This window comes from Crocodylus siamensis, chromosome 2, assembly GCF_052110815.1.
Source record: "Crocodylus siamensis isolate JL-2025a chromosome 2, ASM5211081v1, whole genome shotgun sequence".
NCBI classification, from domain to species: Eukaryota; Metazoa; Chordata; order Crocodylia; family Crocodylidae; genus Crocodylus; species Crocodylus siamensis.
Genome location: NC_143396.1, coordinates 145046257 through 145063492, shown reverse-complemented (window position 1 = coordinate 145063492; position 17236 = coordinate 145046257). Strand labels below are relative to the sequence as shown.

At 41.5% G+C, this 17236-nt stretch overlaps 1 protein-coding gene across 3 annotated transcripts in view; it reads right to left on the bottom strand.

Annotated features, from left to right (window-relative positions):
- Positions 1 to 1399: 1399 nt before the first annotated feature.
- The window catches only part of AFF1 (ALF transcription elongation factor 1), a 204397-nt gene continuing 188560 nt past the window's right edge, over positions 1400 to 17236 (bottom strand). For all 3 annotated transcript variants that reach the window (XM_090037027.1, XM_090037026.1, XM_090037028.1), the window contains 8 exons: positions 16901 to 16992; positions 16440 to 16503; positions 13514 to 13650; positions 11403 to 11474; positions 10762 to 10855; positions 10607 to 10650; positions 8196 to 8425; positions 1400 to 4965 (listed from right to left, as the gene is read on the bottom strand). In XM_090037027.1, the coding sequence (XP_089893153.1) occupies positions 4844 to 4965; positions 8196 to 8425; positions 10607 to 10650; positions 10762 to 10855; positions 11403 to 11474; positions 13514 to 13650; positions 16440 to 16503; positions 16901 to 16992 (855 nt within the window). In that variant the 3' untranslated portion in view covers positions 1400 to 4843. The remainder of the gene's footprint in view (positions 4966 to 8195; positions 8426 to 10606; positions 10651 to 10761; positions 10856 to 11402; positions 11475 to 13513; positions 13651 to 16439; positions 16504 to 16900; positions 16993 to 17236) is intronic.

Below are 17236 nucleotides of genomic sequence, written 5' to 3'. Positions count from 1 at the left end.
CTGAAGTCAATCTCTGGGCCCAGTTTTGACTGCTGGAAACAGCAATGACTTCATTGATACCCTCCAGGTTCACACTAGCCTAAGCAAATGCTAAAAAGGGTTCATTGTGTCTGCTGTATGGTTGGTTATAGCAGCATGACCTGTTAGCTGGGAGCATGCACTTCAAATGTTAGAACTGTTCTTTTGCATTTCCTACTTCGATACAAGTTTTGCCTTTGGGATTTAAAGTGTGCAGTGAAAAAGTGCATTTGCTTACAAAAAACCCCTTTTAACTATACATTTTCTGTAACAGTAACAAATCTCATGACTATCTAAACAGGGTTCAGCAGCTACTACTTTTGATATACTACATAAAAAAAGGTTCACCATTAGGAAATGCTCTCTTTTAGGTGCAATGACAGTTGCACACAGGGCCTGAATTATACACGAGTTCTCACAATAGTGCATACAGATAGGTGAAATCTTTCTTCCAAGGAAGGATTCGTTTTTAATGCTAAATGGAAGGGGAGAAAAATCCAATATGAACAAAACTGGTGTAAGGCCATGGAAAGTAACTGTCACCCAGAATCAGTGAGGAGATACATCATTAACAGACAGTAACATCTGAGTGAGCTCTCTGGGCATGGAATGAAAAGCTGGGGATCATAAAATGGCATCATAAAACCTGATTGGAGAAGGGCAGATTTCTCCTCCCCAAAAACAGTGTTTTAAAGATATGATGCAATGATACAGTACAGCTAACCAGTGCTTCCTCCCACATCATGCCTTGTAACATAGTATATTTTCTCACAGACAACATGCAGCATTTCCCCCAAAACTCAGCTGCTGGAAATTGGGGTGCACACCATAAGCGAGGAAATATGACAATAGCAGTTTCTGCCCCTGCAGGGGGGAAAGGAAAGCTTTTTCTTTCTGCCTTTCAGAAACAAGGTGTGCATCTTACTCGGGGCATTCTGAGAGAGAGACAATTCAGTGTTCATGACCTGTGTGTTCCTGACTTGGTATTATTGCTGTCTCAATTCATTTGTTACAAGGAAAATGACTGTTGGCTTTGCTTTGAAACAGCTATTATTGCATGTTAAATGCTGGTTTGCTCCAACTTGTCACAAAGTCCCCAGCATTCATGTCTTTAGGAAGTAAGGTCGATGTCTACATGTTGCAACTCTCTAGCCACACAGAACCTTTGAACTTCAAGTCATAGGTTCTTTACCAAAGCAAAATGGCAATAAGTTTCAAATATGGAAGAAACTCAAAAAAGCATTTTCACATACAGCAAGCTACATTTAAATAAATTAGAAACAAAAATCACCACCACTATGCAGAGAGACAGAGAGAGACAGATTGCAAAAAAACTATTTTCTCTACAAAAGGTCATAATGACTTTTCTAGCAACTCAATGAACAGGCTAGGTCATTTCATGTTTATTTTATTACCCCACATGAATGAAATCAATCAGTCTGAAAATTCATCTCACACAGGGCAGGAAAATAAATGTTATTTACAAGATGAAGAGATGCCCCAGAATAAATTTAAAATGTACAGATTTATAATGGGAACCAAGGGGGAAAGGAGAAGACAAAAACAAGAACAAGGACTTTGCCTTTAAAAACAACATTCCCAACAAACTTTGACTTTCAACTACAGAAGAGATGCATGGCTCCAGCATGAATGGGGCTTTCACACTATTAAATAATGGCATCTTTGAAATAGAACATTTCACGATTTAAATACATTAATTAATTCTAAATAAATATTGCCTGCAAAGGAAGCTGCTTGGCTACCACAGCCCCCTTCTCTCCTTTCCTTGCAGGGTTCAGCCACCACCTTTCTGTTTTCTAAAATGGCAAATAATATTTAATTTTTTCCCCTCCCTTTTTAAGCGCTTGATCCAGAGTCAACAGGAATCTTCCCCTTGAATTCAGCGGGCCTCAGATTGGATGTAGTTTGGAGCATGGGGATATTTCTTCTTTAGTATTTATACAGTCCCTTCAAAGGGCAAAAATAGAATGCAGCTTTCTGGTTTGTAGCTTTCAGATGATCCCTATACACCACTCTCCATTTATAAAATGAAAGACTGAAAATGAACCACAGTGTATGTGATGAATTGACTATGAGCCCAATATTGTTCCCATCAAGGTAATTGTGAATTTTGCAGCTCACTTCACTAGGGACAATTCAAATTCTATTACAGGACTTAGATGCCACATTATTTTACCCCACTGTTCATGAATAACCCTGTAAGGCAGCAAAAATCAACAGTGCATCTGCATTACTGGGATCTTTTTGACAAGGACTTTGCTTGCCCATTCCCTCTAGCTGGCTTTCCTGAGGGGAAGAGTAATAAAGTGCTCAAATAAGTGGGTCAGGGAAGGGAAGGCTGCTTGATCCAGAAGAAGCCCAGAGGGCAGTCAGAACCAGAGTGGCACATCAAAGCGTAACATATGACTGAAAACTGCTTCCCAATGAGCTGGATTATTTCATGTGCAATCTGACATGTATAGGCATAATGCGATGCAAGTGGCAGAATTGGAAGGAAGAACCTAAACTGAACCTGATTTTAAGAAAAGGGGAGGGGGCGGGGCCTTGTGGGGCCATCTAGAAACCCCATAATAATCCAAATCCACCTCTGTCCTTAAATCTACCCCCATACGTCTGGATTTCTTGCAAAATCCCAAATGGAATCTTAACTTGGATGGAAGTGGAAAGCCTTTGCTAAGCAATAGGTCTTTCTTCATCCCTCCTCAACTGTGAGACTGAGACCAGCTTTGTTCCAAGACAAACAGGAAGAGCATTTCATGTCAGTATGTAGGCTCTAAAAAAGTAGATCTACAAGGACTTCAGTTCTGTTTTCCTCCCCACACAGTCTGAGGATAAAATTTAACTTAATCTCCGAGTGTGGTATTCCTTCCACAAGGATTATTTAGGTACATATAATTCCATGTATTAAACTGGTGGAAGAGATGCAGAGCTAGCTTCTGCTGGGTAGGTGGATTTATGCCTGAAATGAACTAAGGCTTTAAAAATCAAGGGGGCAAAAGGACAGATGCAGAAAGGTTACAGGTGGTCTTGTGCAGGCAGAGAATGTAAAGTCTTTTCTTGCTCCTGTAAAAGTAGAGCATCTCATTTACTCATGAGACTCTCAGAGAAAGTGCATTGTTTCTCATGTACAAATGGAGTTTTCCTGGTTCACACTGAAAAAGATTGTCCCCTGTCATAAACAGGTCAGAGGCAGGTCCTTAGAAATTTCAGACTTCTTGGCAGTATTTACTTTTAGTCAAACTCCAAACCCTAATGGGCACCTCGGAGAGGGAATACCACATTGCTGCAGCACATGCACAGGACCATCTCAATGTTACATGTGAATACTTCCATCCACGAGGTGGAAAAAGCAACTAATTTACTGAAAAAGAATTTTTCTTCCTACAAGGAAAGACAATCAAAAAGCACAACTCCTTTGGGATACGGTCTTATTCATCACAATTCACACCAGTAGGGTGCTCCTAGAGAGAACTTGAGGGCTAAGGCACACTATTTGACAGGGGTGGCAGAATGCTTTCATACACAAAAGGTACTCTTTGGGCAATGGGGGTATCTACCTGGATATAAAAATATTGTGGTTGTGTTCATCAGGTTACTGCCACTATAACTTCAGAATGCAACTTATAGCAAAGATGCTTACAAATCTCACAGAATCACTATTCCCTTTCATGTTCCCCTGAAAGCAGATTTTGAGGTGCTGGACTATAGCTTTGTAATGAAGTAGGGGGCATCTGCCTAAAGTGGGAGACAATATTTCAGTGGCAAATTCTGTCCTCAGGTATTTCCTGAGTTGTGTGGGAAGATCCAAGGGCAAAATTTAACCCTTCGTTTCCTGGTAGAACAACTGAGCAGTAGCAATTCCTCCCAATTTTGAGGTCTGCAACTTAGAATAATGGTTTTTTGTGACTGCACAAATATTCTGGCTGCCCATGACATCCACACTGAACCCCACAAACAAGTGATAATCCTCAGTGAGAATTGTCTTCCTTCCTTGCAGAGAAAAGCAGCACTATCAATCCCTGATCTTTATCTTTCCCACCTCAACTGTTTGCCTTCCAAGGCCTCACCTGAGCAATACCATAGTTGAGATAGTTTCAAAGTGAAAAGTGTATGTGTGTGCATGCACAACCATGATTTAACAGGTGAAATTGCAGTATTGAAGGCAATGGTGGCAATTATTCCTGGAGTTATTAGTACAACATTGGTTTACAAACACAAAAAATATGGTTGGAAAATGGGCAAGGCAGATTGCTTTGCTGTCAACCATTTTAACATAATGCTGTTTGGTGTTGTTCAGGGTTTCTCTCTCTCCTGTCTGCCCCTCGACATGGGGAACAAAAACAAATATTGCAGACTGCATCTGTTTGCAAAAGCATTTCTCTAAACTTTATGCTGGGCATGTGACCGTGGCAGATTTTGAGATGCTGCATAATTATGTCTGGAGGCAGATTTCCTTCTTGTCGGCACTTCTTCATGTGTGATTTTTGTCCTGCTGGTTATTCATCACAGAAATGTTGTTTGCAGACCACCAATACATTGAACAATTCAGACAATACATTGCACTTTGTCCTTGTAAAGGAAGGCGTCATCATCTCTTGAGGCCTCCCTTCATCTCTTTTCTTCAGGGTGGCCAAGTGCCACCCTAAAAAACACAGTTCAATAGTTTTCCAGTGTAACCAGATCCCTTCCATCTTGTATTATTTCCCTTCCTGGTGCTTTGAATCCAATGATTTGGCCAACCAGATTGCTTCTGAGGCTTCCAAAGTGCAAAAGAGTTCAAGGCATTAACCACCTTAAGCACCAGTTAAGGCGTATTTGTTTCCAGTCTCAGCCACTGTAAACCCTGTCTAGTGTAGTGTACCAGTTCAGTCATACTACCATTCAGTGCCAGACTGCACACAGCTGTGCTGAGTTCAGCAAAAAATTCTGGAAAGAGGGGAAGGAGAAAGAAAATGTTTGGTTGGTTTTACACAGTGAATACAACCGAAGGGAAAAGAGGTGCAGTAAGTGAAATGAGAGCATAGACTTTGTTGTCAGAAATGCTTTTATCACAGACGTTTCATGAAAACACAATACTGTAGTATGGAGAAATGTAATAAGTATACAGCCTACTTAATACCTTATAGGCTTTTTCACTCTCATACTCTCACTCATATGCTCAAAATATAATTACATCCAAAACACTGAGGTTGCAAAATCAAGCATCCCAAAGATTAGGAAATGCCTGATTTGAGGTTGCCTGCACAGCCTTTTATCAGACCTCTTATACATGCCTTTTGAGAACAGTGCCAAACTGACCAATCTTCACTAGGCATCTGCAAACTGGAAATTTCCTCAGGGACTTGTAAATCAGTCAATTTGGGTGAATTTTCATGACAACAAAAGGTAATGAGTCCTGTTAATTTGAAACCGAGCCAAATTTCAGCCCTTCATCCAAAGCATGGAGACATCAGAACTTCTCAAAAAAACAGCTCTGGGATTTTTTTTTTAAACAAAGGGAAGGAAAAAAACAAAGCATATTTTCCCCAATCTTGTTATTAGAAGACTCAAGGACTGTATCTGAAATTCTGGGAAAAAATAGCCTGAGGTCCAATGTGGACATTTTCAGCCTGCACAGCCTGAAAAGTTGTAAGTAACCAAAGCCAAGGTCTTATGATGGAAAATACTGGGCAACCTTAAATACAAACAGCCTATAGTCAACTTTTAACCCTTTTAAATAGTGTTGGTTGGCCAGGGACTATTATGGGACCATTCTCTTGCTGGACACCTTCAGAACACTGTAAACGCAACAGAGAAATCATTGGGTAAAATAATACCAATTCTAAACACTTTGTGGACCTTCTTATGCTGTGAAACTTGACTAGTGAAGGAGATGCTTTATTTTCTGTTCTCTCTAGGTCCTTTAACTGGAATAAAGGACTGGAGATGGGGGCAGTGGTGGGTAGGGGGCATAATGTGCCCTGCTTATTTTATCTTCATTCCCATTCCCCACTCAAATTTAATATTTGAGTAGAGATCACAGACCGCTGAGATCATTTGACACCCATTTAGTTGATCGGTAATCTTAATTATTTAGGTCTGACAGGCTCCTAAAACATTATTATATCCTGAACAGTCTACATAATGGGTGCTTAATCTGTAGTTGGTGGGCCAGATCTGGCCACCTGGTGCCACATAATCTGGCCTGCAGAGAGCCTCACTGGCTGTGGTCCTGCACACTGCACTGGATGCACAAGGCAGTGTGGGGCCTAAGCCTGGTGTGCAGGGGCTGAATGGGGACCATGGAGCCTGTTCCTAGCTGGACAGAGGAGGCATCCGGCCCTGTGCTTCCCCCACTGGCTAAGATTGGGCCCCGGGACCCTGTGCCACCCCTACTCAGCTGGGATTGAGCTGTGGCCAGGTAGAGGCAATCCAGGAACTGATCCTCACAGGCTGGACCTTATCTGACCTGCAGACCAGCCCTGCATCATTCATTTGGTCTACAGGGTCTAAACATTGGTCTATATGAATATTACTATCATTCTGTCAAGTGACTGACAGACAATTTAAATATGTGATGGAATCTTAAAAAATTCTATCCCTGTTCCCCAAAATTGTGTATCCTATCATGCCAGATCTTGAACATCTGTTGCTGGGCTGCATGACATGACTATACCTTTGCCCATGTGCAGGAACAATTAAAGCTGCCATGCCACCTGATGCCAATACAAAAAGTGAGATACAAACCAGGCACAAAGATATGTTGAATGTGGAACATCTCTGTGGGTGTGTTGCCATTTTTATGGTTTATGTGATAAATTGGATGATGAACATGTGGCATGTTACAGTTTGTTGCACGATTAACACATTAATCACACAATAAATGTAATGTCTGCCTGGGTCCCAAGGATAACTTGTCTGGGAAGTATTTACAGCTTAGCATACTTGTGGCTTATTTCCCTCACGTTAAGAAACCAGCATTAAGTGAATTTTTAGTTTGGCCTTACTCTGTCCAAGACTTCTCTTGCACTTCTTTTCAGGTTTTACTGCATTCCTACTTCACTTTCTGGTTTATCACTGTAAATATAAACTGTACCAAAGACTTCTACACAGCTTTGTACAGAAACGTCATAGAAACTGCTGCCATAGATGCAAATGATCTAAGATGACAGCCAACAGCAGATTTAATTAGTATTATTATATCCTGAACAGTACAGTACAGATCAGGGGTGCTCAACCTGCAGCCCATGGGCCAGATCTGGCTCCCTGGTTCTGTGTAATCTGGCCTGCAGGAAGCCCTGCAAGCCATGGTCCTGCAAGCCATGGTCCTGCACACTACATGGGATGTACAGGGTGATATAGGGCCGGATTCTGGGGTGCAGGCACTGAGTGACCTATTAGGTCACCTATTTTATTTAAAGGTGACCTAAATCTAAAAATCTTTCTTTAAATGGTTCTAATGGCCTATGGCCTACACTACTCAATATGTTTTTACATCTTAAAAATTTAATAAACTACCTAACTCTGTTCTTTTATTCCTTCCTCAAGTCTGAACATACATCTTTGCCCTCTGTAGCTCAAAGAGTCATTTTCTAAAACCTATGTGAATTACTATCACCTGAGCTGCTCTAGGTCCAAGAGCTTTTCCCCCTTCTGCAGCAATGTACTAACTTTAAATAAAAATGCAGCAATATAGAAGTAAAGAGCATGTCAGACAGCAGAGAACACAGTTTACAAGAGCTTGGCTTACAAACAGTGATCGTCTGCAGGACTTGGGTAGTCAGGGATTTTGGGATGTCAATGCCACTATTCTTAATACTAAAAAAAGTGAAAAAAGTGACTCTTCATGGATCACAAATCCATGGGCTGAAAGAGTAAACTGCAAAATGCTTTGCAGGTCAACTTAGTTTTTGGCCCTTTGAAGTTCTTTCTCCCTTTCTTTCAAAATGGTGATGTCTCTAAAGTGACCTTCTAACTGAGACAAATGTCATACAGTGGCAACAAAAGTGTTCAGCCAGCACATTGAAGTAACTTTAATCTTGTTTCCATTAGAGAAAAAAAAACAAAACAGAACAAAAAAACCCCTTTAAGACAGTTTGCTGCCTCTGGTATTAGAAGTTAAAAAAAAAAAAAAAAGCTTCTCCAAACAGTCTGAGAAGCTCAAGGGGAAATCTTACCTTTATTCTTCCTGGCTAGTGCATCAGCCTGTTCCCAAATATCATATGCATAGAGGATGTAGGAAGTGATGTTAACATAAGAGGAAGTTATGCTTGGGATATTATGCGGAACGCTGATTGAAGACACAATGCCACTGCTGCCACCGTTGCTTGCATTTGACCCTGGCTGGGAACCCACAGAGCTGGCAGGTGAGGGCATTGGAGAGAGAGGAGAAGGTGTGCCTGTGCTTCTGAGGAAGAGAAAAGAAAACAAAGAGAGACAAAAATGAAAGACTGAGGTAACACTGAAATGTCTTGCCACAAGAAGCTCATATTGCCTGATTCTGGGTGGCTTGTGAGAGCATAAGTCAGAACTGTACACGTATCATATGCACCTGGCTCATGAGGGCTGAAGCATGTTCCATTATGTAAAAGCATAATTGTATTTATGATTCAAGTTGGGGGTTTTTTGGTATTTGGGTTTTTTTGTTTGCTTGTTTTTACTAAGTGACTTGGGATTCTGGGTGCTTACCTGAGATGCCACTGAAAGGCATCAGATGGTGTTGAGCTACCATTTAAGTCCCATGGTGAACATCCAAAAGTTTCTGAAAAAGTCTCAACTTGGTTATTCAAAGGTTTTGGCTAACAAATTCCACTTCATGCAGGCATGGTCCACCCATTTTGGATTTTGGACTATTTTTATAGCTTGTTGGTATTAGGATATATCTGGCCACTACTTGGTAAATCCACTTTTAGCACAGAAGCTAGTGATGGAACAAAACTATGTCACCACCTAGCTCATCCTCCAGAGAAGGTACCAGGTTATTTTTATGGTGTACTTTACGCTGCTCTATCCAGCCTAATTTTACATTACTCAAGTAATGGGGGTTTCTATTACTTACCTTGGGAGTATTCAGTCTAATAAACATTATTGTGATAGATAGCAGTTGGAGCAATTAATTTTTTGAAGCTTCTCTCAACATGTATGGTACCAGTTTTTCTGAAAGGGGAATGTAGCTGGACATCCAGCTCATGCATGCAGTTGCCAAAATCGTGTGTGCATAAAATACCATATTTACTAGGGTTGTGCAAAGCTTGGTTGCTGATTTGATTTGGAGGAGATTCATCTTGATTCGGAGGTTCAGGTTCCCCCCGTCCCCTAGATCAGCGACTGGTGCCTCCTGGGTCTGGGGGGGGCACTCAGGTCCCCCTGTGGCAGATCACCAAGCTGGGGGAGAAGAGGTTCCACACGCACTTGACAGCAGACCCAGAAGTGGACCAGAAGTGGACCCCCACTCCCCCCACACTCCTGTGGGATTCGCCATCTGCTCCACCATCTCAGCATTCACAAGCCACGCTTGGTACCTCAAGGCATGTAGGAAAACCATCTAAAGCTGTGTCTATGGCTGAATTGCTGATTATCTGAATCAGAATCAAATCTTCAGATTCAGATTTGCCCAAATTGAATCGCTTTTACATAATGGAACATGCTTCAGCCCTCATGAGCCAGGTGCATATGATACGTATACAGTTCTGACTTATGCTCTCACAAGCCACCCAGAATCAGGCAATATGAGCTTCTTGTGGCAAGACATTTCAGTCTAATAAACTGAATCAGCAAATCGAATCACTGTCCCCTGAATCAGGCTGAATCTGAATCGAATACTGCCCACTTCGCACACGCCTAATATTTACTTATGATCTGTCACTTAGATGCATATTGAGCTCTTTGGGCCATATCTGATTTGCATGTGTACTTGCATTAGCTCAACAGCTAGCTGGTTGAAAAATTGTTCTGTGTTAATTTTTGCAGTAGCTTTTATGTTGCTACATTTACAGTAACTCTCAGAGCCACAGAAAAATGACCAAAAAGCATGAATAATCAGCCACACATTAATTCCTATTAAAATAAGTTCTAACAGGTGGACAAATGAGGAAAAAAGAATAAAAACAACAGCTGAAACCCAGAGCTCAACACATTAACACAAGTGATATAGCATGGTTTACAGAGAGGGTAACAGGACAATGGGAAAGGAAGATGCGTCCAAAAGGAGAAAAATCCAACAGGTTTCATCTGTCCTCTGTATCCAGTCACCCAGGACAAGGATCAAAATAAGAGGGGCTCTAAAAGCTACATACTGTACATTCTTTATTTCCCTGATCCTTTGATAAGGTAATGTTCTGTATAATTTACAGCAGATATATGTTATTGCTAAGAAAAATAAATCTCTCCATGTAAGCTGAGAGGAAGGAAAGAAATAAGCAGCAGATAAATACTCCTACTTTTAAGAACACTGGTTTAGCTCATTAGCCAGGAAGATATGCAGTGCACTCAGCTGCCTTGGAATAAAGTCTCAGACTCAAACATACAGGCTACTACAACTGATTTGCGTAAGCAAGAGGGCACTTTGATAAAAAAAATTAAATCATACCTTGCAACACATGGAGAAGGCGCTTGTGTGATTCTGGAAGAGCTCTGTAGCAAAGAAAGAAGCCAGTTACATTTGGGTGCGACACTGATTTACACCAGACACTCTGAGTTCTTTTCCACTGCCTATTTGGAAACTGATTAAACAATGCATTCTACCTTGAAATGGTCATTGAGGATACGGGAATACTTTATTGCAGTGTCCTTTTTGTAACGAAACATTGCCATATGCAGAATGGACTGGCAGCGCATGCTGTGAACAAAAACAAGGAGTCAGTGACGGTACATATATGCTCCTCCAGCAGTAATTAAATCTTGCAGAGCAGGAACACGCACGTGCGCACACATGTGCACTTTACTGTAAACTGGAGAACACTTGTACTTTCTCCCCCAGGGGTTTCACAAATAGCCTCTGAGAAGATCACCTCAGAAGAAAAAAAAAGTATAGTATAGGACTATAGGTCATGCCTGCAGTATCATGGGAAATAATGGACAACTTCCAACAGGTGCTACCGGCCTATATCTAGAGCTGTTTTGAGCAAGTTCAATTATGGTTTTGATTATGCAGCTCAAAAATCTGCACCAGCCACATGACATTCTACCTTCTATTTAAATAATTATGCTTTCTTGACTCCTGCTATTTCCAGTTAGCTTAAAAAATTGTAAGAGCTGACTTGACCATTTTTTTCCACAGAAGCACAATTTCAGTTGAGCTTAACCCTTCATCCCACTAAACAAAAAGTCTTTGAATTAATCTGTTTTAGCTACAAACACAAGCAGTAGAGAAAAAAGCCACTTACCATAAAACAGCAAAGATTTTTTCATGTGCAGATGCTGAGGAGTCCGTAAAGGATTTTAACGTCATTATAAATCTATAAGGAACCAAAATGAAAGCTATGCTCAGCAACTAAGGAAGTGCAGTTCCTAAATCCATAGATACAGCACATTTGTGACAAGCTGGTAGAGCCCATTGGATCAGACACAAAATCAGGGGTATTCCTAGCCCTCCACCTGACTCATTGTCTGACCTTTAGCTGGTAACATCACCCCTCTGTGATTACTTCTTCATCTGTAAAATTAAGAGATACCTATCATACTTTTCTTACTTCACTAAGGCCCTTAATTCAGTGGGACATGATAAGTTATGGTGATCAATATTCAAGATGGGATATCTACCACACTTAGTTGAACTACTGTGTGAGCTCTATCATAATCAAGTCAGCTACAGAAGCTGCAAAAGTAATGTAAGAGTGTTTTGCAGTCATGCAAAGTGTAAGACAAGAATGCATACTATCACCATCATCTATTTAGCACTCTAGCAAAGGTAGCAATGAGAAAGTACTACTGGAAGGCTTTATAGGAGGGCCTCCATTATTAGCAGACAATATATTTAATTGCCTCAGTTAACTGCCTGAGGTACTACAGGATTTGGTCAATAGATTACATACAGCAAGAGATGACTGGACTCTCAATATCTCAAAAACAAAACAGTGACCATAGCAAAAAACAAAAAACAAGCCTGGGAGAAGGAAAAGAGCCCGAGTGAGTTAAAGAATCAAAAGTTCAGTCATTCATTGATATAACTTATGTAAATCAGATACTCAAAGGATATTAGTCATGATAAACTTATACAGGATCGGGAAGAAGAGAGAGGGGAAAACTTTGAGGGGAAAAAACAGACTTTATATGACATATTTATGACTTCAAAAGCTGGACCTTGGAGAGACTAGAAACATTTCAAATGCAGTAGCATCAAAAGATATTGAGAATTCCATAAAAAGAAATCTAACAACTGGGGTTGGAGAAGACTGGAGGGATACGAGGCCTTAACACCATTAGGAGAAAAACGTTATTTTTTTGGACAAATGATTAAAGTAGAAGGGGACCACTGAGAGAACACCAAGCATTCAAGGAGGTATAGAAGGAAGAATGAGTGAAAGACCAAGAAGAGCAGGGAAAAAGGGCATAAAGAACCAGATGAAACTGGAGAAATCAGCCTGCTGATCTTGTGGCATATGAAAAGACAACTGTTTACTGTCCCACCAACCTTCAAATCTAGGATAGCTTAAGTTATAACAATAAATTAAAGGGACCAGCCCTGTAACTGCGCCACAGAGAGGAATTCCATTATCTTTAACAGGTGTTTCATACATGGGGTTGCTTCAGAAGGGTGTATGAAAACTGTTCCTGGCCTTACTTGTGGTCTATTGAAACTAGATATCATATAAATGAGATATGGGAAGAGAAGGCCAAAGTGAAGAACAGAAGGAAATTTGGAAATCAGGAAGAAAGGAATACGGCAGATGAAATTTTTATTCAGTAGCCAAAATAAAGATGGCTGTGAAAAAAATTGGGTTTTTTTTACCTGAATTCCTAGTTTTCAAGGGAAACCAGGAAAACTCAAAGCTTTTTTGACATATTTTTCCATTTTTCATAAAAACCAAGAAACTACTTTAACAAAAATGTTATAACAAAGAAAAAAATGGCCTCTTCAACCAGTTTCAAGGAAAGAAGCTGAATTAAGTCTGGGAAATATTCACCTAACACTGACATTCTATATCTGGATAAACTTTTTTCCAATTCAACTGCAAAGATTTTGCACTGAGCTACACAACTTTCCTTGGATTACTCCTTTACAAATTAACCAAACTGTTATCTAAGAAAGATGAAGGAGTATCTTCCTTGCTCCTGTTCTCATCTACATTTTAAAGGTATCAAGACTGAAATGCAAGCCAAATTCCAAGGTGCATTGAGATTGTGAGCTCTTTGGACAGTCTTCTTTGGACAACACACAATGACATGGGGTTCTGGTCCCATGATGGGGAGGCTTGTAGGTGCTACCACAATCCAATAATACAAATAAATAATAGCAAAACAAAAACATGCATTACTGCTGTGGTGTTACACTTACTTGATGAGATCTATGGTCTCTGTGAAGATGGTATAAGCTGATTTTGGAGTTAATGCATCGGATTCCATGGCAATTCCATACTCAATGAAGGAAAGGGCAGCATCCAAGTACTGAAATGCCTTTCCAACTTTGTCTGTCTGTTCGGAAGAAGGTGTGCATTGTTAGGCTACAAATGGAGCTCTTTTTTCTCAACTCACCTGTTGCCATATCCATTCCTTCTTTTTCCTTAATTATGCATGGCTTGAGAGAGAGGAGTAAGTCGGGGGGGATTTTTCAGAATATGAAGCAGAGGCTTCCAACTTTGGCCCCAGTGACAGTCTCTGACAGGTCTGGGGCAAATGGTTTACCCATCCTCTCTCCCATGGGAACATCTTCCAAACAAGGCCTCAACTTGTAGTCTTTCCAGTGGGGAACCTTGCATATCACCGCCATTAGACCAGAGCACATGGCTATAAACCTCTCTATTCCCATCGTCTTGCCATACTTACAGGACAGAGTCCTCTAGGTCCCTCATGAAAGCATATGTTGCATGACACATACCACTACCGTCATCTCTCTTCGGCTTTACAATTCTCAGGCTGCATCCCAGGAGAGGGGAGAATATGCCCACTTTCTATCAAATTACACTTGGTACTGGTACCAACAAGCTACTACTCTGTATTTCTGTGGTTACTGACAGATTAGGAGGAGCTGTTTTAAGTCACTTTAAACAGGCATGGTGTCCATCTGCCCACAGGGACATAAGGTAGGGAGAATAGGTGTAGCCCAGTTACCTCTCACACTGTTTGGTGAACTTATCTGTCACAGGCACAGAGGGTACAGGATAGGGGATAGATCACTCTAGAATAGATTAGGGGTGCTCAAGCTCCAGCCCAAGGGCCAAACGTGGCCCATGGCACCATTGCATCTGGCCTGCAGGGATCCCCATGGGTCGAGAAATTTTGCAGCAGGGAAGTGGTGGCTATTAATATGGCCACCCTCCCCCCTGCCAAATCTTGAAACCCCATTCCCTGCATGGCGAGTGAGAACCAAGCTATGATCCCCGCCTTCCCTTGTGGGGCTGGGCCAAACCAAATTCCCCCTGTGAAGCTGGATCGGGGCCTGGCCATGCCCCCTTCCCTCTCCATGGGGCCAGGTCAAGCTCCTTTCCCTGCAGGGCTGTGTTTAGGCCAGCCTGCACCCAACTCCCTCCATGCGGCCAGGCAATGTCCACCTGGATGACAGACTGCGAGCACCAGCTGTATCCAGCCCAGGGACAGACCAGGCACTGCCAATCTGGGCCACCAAGCAAAAAGGTTGGGCACCACTGTTCTAGATCTATTCAGTTCAATGCTCCCCCTACAGCATCCACTTCTGCCACTGTTGGAGACAGCATACTAGTTTAGATGGACCACTGGTCCGACCCAGGATGGGACTTCTTATGTCCTTAGGTAGTTGCACATTTGTCATTGTTTTCCCAAAGCCTAACCATTCTCTGAGCTTGAGAAAGTCCATCTCCTTCAGATGCCCTTTGCAGAATCTCTCCCAAAGTCATCCCACCTCCCATATCACTTTCTGACAACTGACTCTGCCTTTCCCTAGAAGGGTTTTCTAACTCTTGAGTACTTTTCTAATCTCAAGGTTCTCTGTTTTGGCAAAGTAAGGCTTGGAACTTGCATGAGACAGAATGCAAGGTCCTCAAAGCTAACAGCTTGCCCCATCATCTTTCCAAGGTATGCCAGAATCTTCTTGTCCAGAAGCCACTGGGCTGATTTTCTACACTCTTCCCCGAAAATAAAAATGCCATCTGTCAATTTTAGGTTACAAATCAATCTAGGTTCACAACTGAAAAGAATGCTGAAGCTTGTAAAGTGAGAACAAATTACTTGGATCTAATGCTTTAAAAAAAAAGCAACTCCAGAGATGGAAAAAACTTAAGCTCTTGAATTCTGCAAACATTACTCTTAATGTGATTGTATTCATAGCAAAAAAGAAAAACCCGGGGGGGGGGGGTGGAAATCGAGAAAAATCATGTTATTAAACATATTATTAAACAAAACACCTCTTTGAGAAAGTGTGGTGGGCACTGTTTCTGGAGTTCAAATCCTGCAAAGCTCTGCTTGACCTGGTACTGGCAACCAGGGATGATCTAATCAGTGACCGAACAATCGAAAGGAAGCTGGGTGATAGCAACCATGAGCTGATCCTTCATCATCTGCCGAAAAGCTGTCAAGTAGGTCAGCAGTACAGACGTCCTCAACTTCAGGAGGGCTGACTTTGACAAGCTCAGGAGACTTGTCAGTGAGGCCCTAAGGGACCATGACCCCAAAGGGAGGGGAGTCCAGGAAGAGTGGTTGCTCCTCAAGGAAGCGATCCTAGGTGCACAAGCTAAGGCTATTCCATCTCGGAGGAAAGGTAGGAGGGCACAGCAGCCCCCCTTGGCTTTCCAGAGAACTGGCAGTCCTGCATCTAAAAAGACAGACCTACAAAGGATGGAGGATGGGACCCACCTCCAAGGAGGTATATTCTGCACTTATCCGCACCTGAAGGGAGCAAATCAGGAAAGCCAAGGCTGCGATGGAACTCCAACTGGCCACAAGTAGCAAGGACAATAAAAAGTCCTTTTTTTTTTTTTTAGATATGTGGGGAGCTGAAGGAAAAGCAAGGGCAACATTGGACCCTTGCCAACAATACTTACAGGAACATGAAAAAGATCTGTTTGTAAGTTTCTGACCTGAATGTAACAACTGAATTTCATGCAGGATTAGTCTATTTTGAAACACTTTGATCCTGGGAAATTGGATTTCCTCAGACAATCTAGCACCAGTAGCTACACATAGGAAGAACACTGAGATTATGACCCTCTTTTTTGTGAATTAGGACACTATGAAGCCAAAGGTTCATTTAGAATATTCTTTAATATTTCCAGAATATGGGCAGGACTTACCATTGCATCAGCTTTGTGCTTCAACCTTTTGGCCTCCTCTATGTGATATTCCATTGGATGTGGTCTGAATTGGGGATGGAGGAGAGGAGAAAGAAGGACAAAATTAAAGGAAGGGGCAATTAGTAATGTTACTCTCCTTCAAAAAGCATGCTGTTATTGGTATGTGGGCTTCTGCTACGATTCTATATGTATTAAAATGATGATAATCTTTACACAAATGGTAATTTCCCAATACACAGAAGTAGTTAAACCTCTGCTCTAAGGGCCCTACAATCGAAATCTAATACAAATAAAATAGCAGGAAGCGAGAGCCAAGATGCATGTGGGGGGCAACACCATGGAGAATCTAGAAAGGGGAAACTGGAAACCATGCGTCTCACATAAAAGTCAAGCACCTCAGAGGATAGAAAGGTGACAAGACCTGGCTGGAGCAAGGAAGACATTAAAAAAAATTCCCTTACTTTTCAATCTTTACTTGAGGTCTCCTTGGCTTGGAGGTACCATTTGGCAAAGAAGGCACTGAGAAAGGATTTGTGGTGTCCCTTGCATATCCCTGGAAAATCACCACCATGAAAAAGAGGAAACTGGTCAGGTAGCTGTGATCAGACACTTCAAAAGCTTTGACTTCCCAAATTAAACAATGTTTAATTAATCCCAGAACATATTCTCTTCACTCTCCCTATTTTTTTTAACCAGTGATGAGGAAACTTGGTTTAACACAGGATTGCTGAACACCATTTGGTATTTTCTTGCAGGGTGGAAAAACAAAGTAGCAGGTTTTCCTCAATACTGAAACT